Genomic DNA, 10,344 nt, shown 5'->3' on the forward strand with positions numbered 1-10,344 from the left:
CAATAGGTGGCGATTTGGAGGCCAGAACGATCTGTTGGCACAGTATTGTTACGACAACGGAAGTCACATGATCCTAGTAACACGTGATGAGTTTCTAGAAGATTCACGAAGAGACGAGATGTACTCTTTTGTAGTGTATAAACCGGAAAATAAAGTGACGGCAAGAATATAGTTGCAGATAGAGAGATTGAAGATATAGACACGGATAATAGAGTCAAGCGGGCACCGTAAGTAAAGTGCGTGAATCGTTGTGAATTATAGCGTGAGTTTAAGTTAAAGTGACTGTGGAAATTAAGTGTTTTGGAAAGTTGAATTGAGAAAGAATAAACTAGTTTTATTTAAGAAAGGACTTGTATCGCAGAAGTTTCTTTGGAAAGAATTTCTACAGAAAATTAACAAACGAACACAGAGACGTAACAATGCCAACATAAATGAAAGCATTTTCTTCAAAATCATAGTTAGTTAAAGGCATGACGAAACTCCAAGAAAAAATAAAATGTCTACTAAAATATATAAAAAACAATCAGTAAAAAAAAGGCAAAAGTAGTACTACTAAAGATAAAATAACAATTCAGGAATAACCATTTACGATATAAAATGAATTGACAGGCTTGTAATGTCCCAGACTCAAATTTAAACTTTTTTTTCTTATTATTTTCAGATAGCAATCACATCATATCCAATCATATGCATATCCTCCAATAATAAAAGGAATGAATGCAAGTCTGAAGAAAATATTATTATGTCATTATGAAAAATGTCTTGAGATGTTAACTTACAATTTCAAGCTTTCTTTTGGGGTTACTAATAGTTATATAGGTGTCAGATGCTGAAAAATGGGAAGGTATTAAAAGCTATTCAATTACTCAATGGGTTTGCACCCACGAATTCAAGAAACTTTTGAAAAGTAACCAATAAATCCTCCATTGCTTACTGTCCAGGTACATTAAAGTGTAATGTTATTTTTTGCATGGCAATAAGACAGAAAATACTTGATAAAGCCATATGATAAAATACCAGTTAACACATTTAAATATTGTGGAAGTAAAGAATGTTTATGTTGTTATTATTTAAGACAATAGTTTACTCCAGGAGTCAAAATAACTGCTCATCAATTTCTAGATGTGCTGAAACTTTATTGTTAGTGAACAGAAAGTTTTAATGAGATGTTTTAATTTATAGTTATACACTATCTAGACTGTTTGTGTTCCAATACCTATGTAACTAACACTTGAAGTGCATAACTGGCAGGTAATAATAAATTGTTTAAATCAGGGATATAAATAATGATATAAAATTACATTCACTTGAGGGAAAGCTATCACGAAGATTACATTCTCTCATATAAAATTGCATTTCCTCATGAATTGTTTTTTTTACTTAATCCATGCAGTATGTTCACTTTCATTGGTCATAGCTAAAGGAATATGGATGGATCATGTATTCCCGATTGATAAAGACAACTGAAAAAATGAAATTTCTCAGAAATGTAGGAATGTAATATTTCGATTCCTGTTAAATATGAAACTAATTCTGTTTAGTTGTTCAACACTCCAAAGCATAGATGCCCCTCTAAATAATGTCATATCAAATATACTGCATTCAGTTTTTAACTCTTATTGTTGATTTATGATCAAAATCAAACTGTAATAGATAGAACAGAAATTCCAGTAGCTCAACTGGTGGAGTATCAACTTCAGTACTAGTGGTGAAGTGTGATTCTGGTGCAAATTTCTGTTCAGGATAGGTTTCTCAATATCATAATATGTCAAGACACCTGGTATATATCAAGCAGTCAAAACACACTGTAGGACACACCATGTGTTATTAATAGGAGTGATATTTTAGCAATTTTCCAATTTCTGTATCTCGAACTGTAGCAATCCAAACTATCATATATTTTTAGAGGATGTGCTATACTGGACCCTTACTTCACATACCAAATTTCAAGGCAATTGGCAATCCATTAAGAAATATGAAATATAAAATTTACAATTTTGATTGAAGTTCTTCCTTTTTTTTTTTCTTGCAACAAAAGTATGGAAACTATTTGATAGAAAATATACTTAACATTCATGGATTTTTTTTCAAATTTAATACACTGATAAATCTTTACAACCTTCAATTAGGTGTCAAATTTGGTCTAAATATAAGCCAAATTTGCAAAGTTATTCAACAAAAACCGCTCAATTTTGACCAAAATTTTTGTGCACGCCTATGTAAAAAACCACGTTAGCTATCAGTCTGAAAATGTTACTACAGCTTCACCTAAGAGTAAAGGTAAACTGTTTTTAGTTTTTGTCATTTGGATTATAGACAGGTGATTCAGAACAGCAAAATTATAGGGTGAAAACATATACAGGTACACAAGTATTGGTTAGGCCAAGCAAACTAGCTTAGCAGTTTTTAGTTCAAGTTTTCAAATGAATCATAAGGGTGGATGATTATTACTCATTGCTAACTTTTAAGAACAAGTTTTTGGCAATCCCAATAGACCAGGCACATGCACAAGAAAACTGCTAAGTAAAAAGTTATGAAAGTTGTTTATTGGACTCATAGAAAACCTGGTTGCATTTCACTGTTGAATACTTTTGGGTCCAGAATTGTCCAGGTTTCAGAAACACTTTGAAGAGGAATATCTACCTGATGATAACCTAGAAAACCCCAAGAACTTCAAAAATTATGAGCAGAGTGCTTCTGCACTGAAGAATTTTCAGAAGCATGTGAACAACTTCACAGAAACTGTAAATAAAATGGGAAATATGTGTGGACAATCTCTCATAGATGTTCTGTTTATTCTGGAGGACACAGGCAATCCAAAGTATAAGAAATGTTTAAAACGTACATGATGATCGAACAAGGTTTATCACAGATATAATCAAGAAGAATAATCTAGCACTCTTTAATAAACCTCAACCTAAAACAATTTCAGTACAAGGAAAGAAAATGTAGCACTGTTTGGTCCATTGTATATTTCTATGCAAAGTCATGATGGTGATTTGAAGTTCTTTGCCCATGAGATACAGTCTTTCTCACCAGCCCTCTCAGATTTTGGAAAGCTCTATTTGCCAAGTATTAAATTTGATCTGAAATGCATTAACTAAATTCAATGTCTTGAGCCTCCAGAACACTTCAATTGTAAGGTTTTGTATGGTGGACACAGATGTTGCTGTTATCCTCATTGGAAAATTCCACCACATCAAAGTAACTCAACCTTCGTCTGACATCTGGGTCGCATTCAGTGCGAGTAAAAATTAGATTCTTCAGTATTAATGCAATATGGACCAGAAAGATCAATAGCACTACCAGTATTTCATGCCATAACTGGATGCGATAGTACATCAGCATCCAAAGACAAGGGCAAGAAATCTGCATGGCTGGCTTGGCAAGCCTTTGAAGACATCCCTGCAACACTTATATTTCTGACCACACATATGTTTGACTGAACCAGTAACCAATCCTCTGTAAATCAAGCATGAAAGGAACTATTTAGTATGACAAATCTATCCACGGACAGATTGCCACCTACCAAGAATGCACTACTTCAACATTTACACTGTGCAGTATATCAAGCCAGGATATGGACAACCAGCATCCACTCCCATTACCAACAGAGTTCACATGGACAAAGGTGTCAGGATCATGAGTACCAGTTACTAGCAAATGGAAATACTAATTACACATGATGAAATATAAAGATATCTATTTCTGCAATAGCCTTATGACATGAGGATTTCTCTTCTTATCTCAATGGAATTGTGTCTTCAATAAATATATCATTTATCCAAATGTTTCCTAATAGTTATATATCCTGAATGGAGTGAAACAGTATGGTAGCCCTAGTATACATGTGTATTTTGTCCCTTTTGAGCAAAATAGAATTGTTCATTTGTACAGTATACAAAATCATGTTAATGATCAACTTGGTTACAGTCCATTTAAAAGTTTGAGCTTATGTATTGCTTTATGGTCCCGATATATGATATCAACCAATCACATCAATACTGGGTAAGGTTTGTAATCTCTGAGTGGTCTTTTTATCACTGACATATATGATAAACTTGCATTGTAATGCAGACAAATGATCTTCTGTTTAAATTTATTCACTCAATAAATCTAAACAATTAGTGTTTGTTTCTGTCAACACATGTATACCACTTTTTGAAGGAAAATAAATGTTGAGTGGTGGCCATTTTGGATTTGGTGAATTATACAGAAATGTGATATATCTCATGATAGCTCCTGTTCTAAAATTGATCGGTATCACTAAAAGAAGCTTTATGCAATATTTGGTACTTTTATCTGCTCTGTAACAATAACCCCAAAACTGATTCTAAGCAACTTGACTATAAAGTAGCTTACCTACACACAGGAATATATATAAGCATGAAACAAAGAAGTTACTTATCTGGAGACTGCTTAAAGCTTCATAAATGTATCTTGTTTCAAGTTATTGACATTTGGTTCTTTGTTAAAATTAATTTTTAGAAGATATACTATGGATTTATTGACTTGCAATGTTTTTAAACATAAAGGTTATTTTCTTTATTATGTTCACCAAATAAAATAAAATAATCATCAAATCAAATAATTTTAGTTAAATTTACAACTCAGTGAATATGTTAGGTGAAAAACTATTCTGATGACTCATGTTATCTTTGAATATTATTTTTATATTTATCCTACAGTATAAGTATGTAAGTTAGTTAACTGGCTACTTATTTATTTGTAATTGCAATTGTGATATCTTTTTCATAAGACAATATTACCCTTATCAGTGATATTAAGACACATTTTCATTATTTAATTATAAGTTTATATGAGTTACATAAGAATGCTAATCAGTGTGGAATTACTGCATATTTGAAAAGCAATCATAATGGTGACTGTATGTTGCTACTTGGTCAAGATTAATGATTCATTCACCAAACAGGAAATATCCAGGTCAACTTTTAAATGTTTTTTTTTGCAAAATGCACATTTGGTGATTTTCATATGAAACTAATGTTAATTCAAAAAGTACTTTAAAAAAATAATGCTACTGAAAAGAGTATGTTTAATATCATATTAAAATAAAGCAGTGGTTGAATGACCTATCACACACCTGTTTTCTTTTTGTGCTTATTCGGGGAGGATGTACCTATCAATTAATCAACTGTAATTGATTAGCGAGTCTGTCAACTAATCATGTAGAAAATACCACTAACTGCGTGGCTCTTGTTTTAATTACAGATTAAGCTATATTATGGCAGTGATGAGTAGGTTTCACAGAGCAATCACATGATTAATAAGATGGAGAGAAATATATTCTATTCTAATTATTAGAAGCAGTGTATGCTAACATACTAAACATTTTACTAAAGCCTGTTCCTAAAATTTAATTTAACCTAAGTTTAGCACTATCCTATTTATGTGGCTAACTGCCAGATCTATCACGTAAAAAGTCACTTCTACCATACTGAAATAAAGGGAAAGCAAAAATCTATTTTCTCAAACATGTAAAACCTTTAAAACTGCGAAATACTGACCTCCTGAACCTTCTGATACAGGTCCTACACCTGAGCCAAATGTATCCTCATCATCCCATCCTCTTCCAATTGAATAATCAACATCACCATACACAGAACCATCTCTTATCTCATAACCCTAAAGTAAGATAAATCACACTTATAATTTGAACATTACACAAAGTAAGCACTCGATCATTCCACAAGGAAAAAAATTCAACATACAGCCAGTGAGTCAAAAGTTTGTAATTTATTAAAATTCTCTTGTAAATGACTGAAAATATAGTTATTAAAAATATGGTAAACTTTTACTATAATCAAAACTCAATTATATAATCACCTTACAAAATAACACAGTCAACAATGGACCATATGTTCTTCAAGGTTCTCCTTGAAGACCCATCCTTGAGAAGAGGTAAAAATTTAAAAAGACTAGCATGTAATGTCTTTTAAACAATGTATAGGATGTTAGTTTAATATAATTTATTTGTTCATGCACACAATTCCACATAAATAAATGACCAAGAGTATGACTTATATAAGCTAACATGTCTGAACCATTTTGGTAAGCCCTAGCTATGAAATTTACTTTTGATTAAACACACACACACACACATATAAGATTAGGCCTATTCTATGTATTCAAAAAATTTAAAAGTTACAACCTGTAAATGTCAAAACCATCAACAAATGTTACTTAGACAGTTAAGTATCACACACTGAAGTACTAGTGTATTTATATCGTCACAAGTTAAAACTATGTCACTGATTTAAAAGACTGGTGTAGCAGAAAACCTTATACTTCTTTCAGCAAGACTATTTGTATGATATTTATACCACGTGTGAGTAAGGCTATTTGGTAAATTTACATACTCAATGACAAAAATTGTGAAGAAGTAAAAACTCAGCAATCACTTCTTTGGGTGGAGGAATTCCTAACTTCAAAGGATGGAATGTGACCCTTAAAAATTATTATTGCTACCTTCTGAATGAACTAACTGTACATCTTCGATGATGAGGAACCCACTTTGAGACTAATAATGCTTGGAGATGGCTTGAATGAGTAATGAAGAAAAACTTTAATATAAGTTTAATATAACAGCAAATGTACAATGTTTCGACAAGGTTTTGTCATCATCAAGTACCTGATGACGACAAAACCTTGTCGAAACATTGTACATTTGCTGTTATATTAAACTTATATTAAAATTTTTCTTCATTACTCATTCAAGCCATCTCCAAGCATTATTAACTGTACATCTACATATTTGTTTTAGAGAAGTTACTTTCGTATGATACTGACACTGTCTGCATTATTTGTGTACTTTTTTTTTATTTGTGTTTAAGCCATTTGTTATTAATATCATTTGTTAAAAATTTGTATGACAACTATTTTTGTGAAATTATACTATTTTAAGCATGCATTTGTAATCTATCTTTGAATAAAACTATTTGTACAGTATCTACACCATGTAAAAACAGTACATAAAATTGTCTTACAAATTTATGGGATTCATGGATATATATCAATGTTCTTACTTTTTTCAGAACTGGTTTAAAATCAAATTTTTAGAAACATGAAAAAGCCACATAACATACAACCATTAATATGATTCTCTCACCAAAATAAACCTAATCATTCACATGATCTATTCACTTATGGAAAGGTTAAGTAATGATAACCAACAATACAAACCATATCATCATACCATACAATTCTACAAGTTAAAAGCTGTTAATAAATATATACAACTTGATGAAATTACATCCCCTGAAAAAATGTGTTTCCTGTATACTTAAAAGGTCAGACAGAGAAAGCATACCTTTGATGCTAATACCAGCTTTTCACTGTACTCCATGAAACACAAGGGATGTAAAAGTAAAGTATTAAGTGTTCACTTTAAAAGCTGCATCCAAATTCCTTGTTGTGTTTTATAAACTTATGACTAACTAAATTTATGAATTTCCATGTTTAGAATACCATTTACACAATCAGAACAGTGGGGATTATAATAATGTTTTATACAGTTCATTTTACTGGGGTCCACTGAAATTGGACTCCTTTCTAGTGGACTCCCTCAGTGACCAATGCTTGGACCTATGCTTGTTCTTATTTACATTAATGATATTTCCTAGGGCATAACTAATAAATTAGTAAAGTTTACTGGTGGCACTAAACTTTTCGGTACTTATAGCTGTATCGATGATGATGTGGTATTACAAAAAGACTTGAATCAATTGTTAAGTTGGACAAATATTTGGTATATGACCTTTAATTATAATAAGTGCACATAACCCATTTTGATTATCATAATTTTAATTACATATTTAATATAAATAGGAGCCCACTCAAAATCATGAATAAATAAAAGAATCTCAGCATAGCAGTGGATAAATAACTCAAACCATCAAGTCCAGTGTTCTGTTGTTAGTTGTAAAGCTAATAGAATTTTAAAGTGTGTATTTATAGCCACACTGATTACAAGTCAAAAGAGGTAATTATCTTTCTATACAAAACATTAATTGTGTCTCGCTTTGAATACCATGTACAGTTTCAGGCTGCTTGTCAAAGAAAGGATATTGACATATCAGAAAAGGTTCAATGGAAGGATGGGTTAAGATCTCTTATTTTCTATTAATAAAGAAAGGGTAAGTTGATAAAAATTATCCTTGGATTGATTCCTAAAAGCATCTGATTTCTCTGTGCTATATTCTAGAGACAACAGAATCAGATGGCAAGATTAATATTTATAAAAGACATGATAGGCACATGCTAAGAGAGTTTATTTTCTAATAAGTTGAGTGACTTATTGAATGAGATGCATTCAGAAGTAGATGAGGCAACCACTTTACGGGAGTTTATGAGGTGAGTCAATTATTTCCTGGAAAGCAAAGGATGCATATAGATTCTTACTCTTCCCAAGGATAGATGTGAATGGATAGCCCTGAAGGATCAAATGGTCTTTTATTGTTCACATGTTATATTCTTTCCAAGTTTTAAGCTAATATCCAGAAAAGTTTTTTAGTCAAAACCTCCAAAATGTATTATGCTATAGGGAAATGCCACTAAAAGTTAACATTTTGTTAAATTTAAAATGTATTTCCAATAATACTTACCTCCACTCACACTACAGTTATTAGTATTACTTGAGGTAAATATGTTTGACCATCTCTCTTTTAATTTTATAATGCATCCAATGCCTCAAAAATGTTTACTGCAATGGGGCACAACCCATGAGCTCTCAGATTCACAGTCTGGCATATTAACCACTAGGTCATGCTAGTCCACTACTACTAACATTTACTCATTATATCATGTGAAGTTAACGTTAATTAGACAAAATGCTAATGTAAATCAATAAAAAAAATGCTAAAAAATAAATTTTACTTAGATTTATTCGACTTTGAATTAAGCAGAGCTTTATCTTAAATTAAAAATAGGTCACCAGTATAAGTATAACACTACAGTTTACCTAAATATCTTTAAACTGTAAGTTGAACAATATAATCCATGTTAACCATGTAACGTATTAATTATATTATGACTCTCAGTCTCAATCTAGAGTAGAAATAAAATGATACAAGTTATAACACCATTAACAGTGGTGAAAGTAATTTTCGTAACTGAAACTGTGAATGCTACCCCTGTTTTAAAGTTTTATTACTTACTGCATGAGTCTTCAATCTTCGATTCAGACTAAGTTTTCCAACATTAAGCACACCCTGGCCAGGCTTACGGGAACTACGAGCATTAACTACTACTAGTAGTGGCAGTATTGCTAGTGTTACCACTAGTACAGCTATGGTTGTTGGTATCACACCATTTAGCCTTAATAAAATTGACATGTTGACGTATCGTAATTTTGATGAGACGCAATCACGTACCCTTAAAGTGATGCGGATAAATAAAATGAGTAATATTTTGTAGGTCACTAAGTCTAATGCATGATTTATAAGAGCCTTAACAATAACAGTCTCGAGGACTCGACTAATTTAGGCTTAACCTTCTTTAGTCTAATAATATCTTCTTAACCTTCCCTACATGGTGTTACGTCATGTTATTAGTTTAATGCGCATTTCACTCTGCCATCTCTAACATAGAGAGATGTTAACTTGAATCCAGATCAGCGATTGCCTCAACGACTTGAAACTATTTGTCCTCCTCGTGTTTCTTTTTTAATTGGAGTTTTAATAATATATTTTATCAGAATAAACAAATTCAGTAGTCACTTATTTCGTTGATCATATCTTTAATATATTAATGATATATAATTGTGTAATATAATAAGGGCCGGCGCAACGTATTTTGCCAACCTGTGCAAACACTGACTGTGCCGCCCACTCACTAATGAATTATCCGTGAATCGCGACATCAGTAGGCAGTGTTATCTTATAGCTGTATGCTTTACCACAGAATGGCAATTTTGCCCGACAAGAAATTTTTCACTCGGCCAGAAAGCAAATGGTGATCAGAACCATTTTTTTTATTATTCATTTTTATCGTCCCTAAGAACCTGCCGCCCTGTATAAATGCAAGTGCTGCAACCCCAGTCGTGAATATATTGTTGCGTCAGCGAGTCACATGACCACCGTGACGCAATGTTTCTAGAACTATCATGTACTTTGGCGAATGTTCAAGTTCTTACTAGATATAGGGTAGGCGGATATATATAAGAGGGGAAGGTAATGTGTGGATAGATAGTGAGTAATTGAACTGCAGTCACACGGTATTGTTGAAGTTAACGTTCGTTCGGTACAGTGTTGTTTTAGCGCGAGTATTGAGATTAAGTGTATCGCAGAGTTATATTCGGAAAGAATAAACCAGTTTTATTAAGTA

General features: G+C 32.1%; 1 protein-coding gene across 1 annotated transcript in view; it reads right to left on the reverse strand.

Moving 5' to 3' along the window:
• LOC106469903 (syndecan-like) overlaps positions 1-9,588 on the reverse strand; it is a 28,309-nt gene extending 18,721 nt beyond the window's left edge. Inside the window, exons 1-2 of the mRNA XM_013930424.2 lie at positions 9,177-9,588; positions 5,529-5,646 (exon numbers count right to left, since the gene is read on the reverse strand). Of these exons, the coding sequence (XP_013785878.1) occupies positions 5,529-5,646; positions 9,177-9,353 (295 nt within the window). The 5' untranslated portion in view covers positions 9,354-9,588. The remainder of the gene's footprint in view (positions 1-5,528; positions 5,647-9,176) is intronic.
• Between the last annotated feature and the right edge of the window lie 756 nt (positions 9,589-10,344).

Source organism: Limulus polyphemus, unplaced genomic scaffold (genome assembly GCF_000517525.1).
Source record: "Limulus polyphemus unplaced genomic scaffold, Limulus_polyphemus-2.1.2 Scaffold3718, whole genome shotgun sequence".
NCBI classification, from domain to species: domain Eukaryota; kingdom Metazoa; phylum Arthropoda; class Merostomata; order Xiphosura; family Limulidae; genus Limulus; species Limulus polyphemus.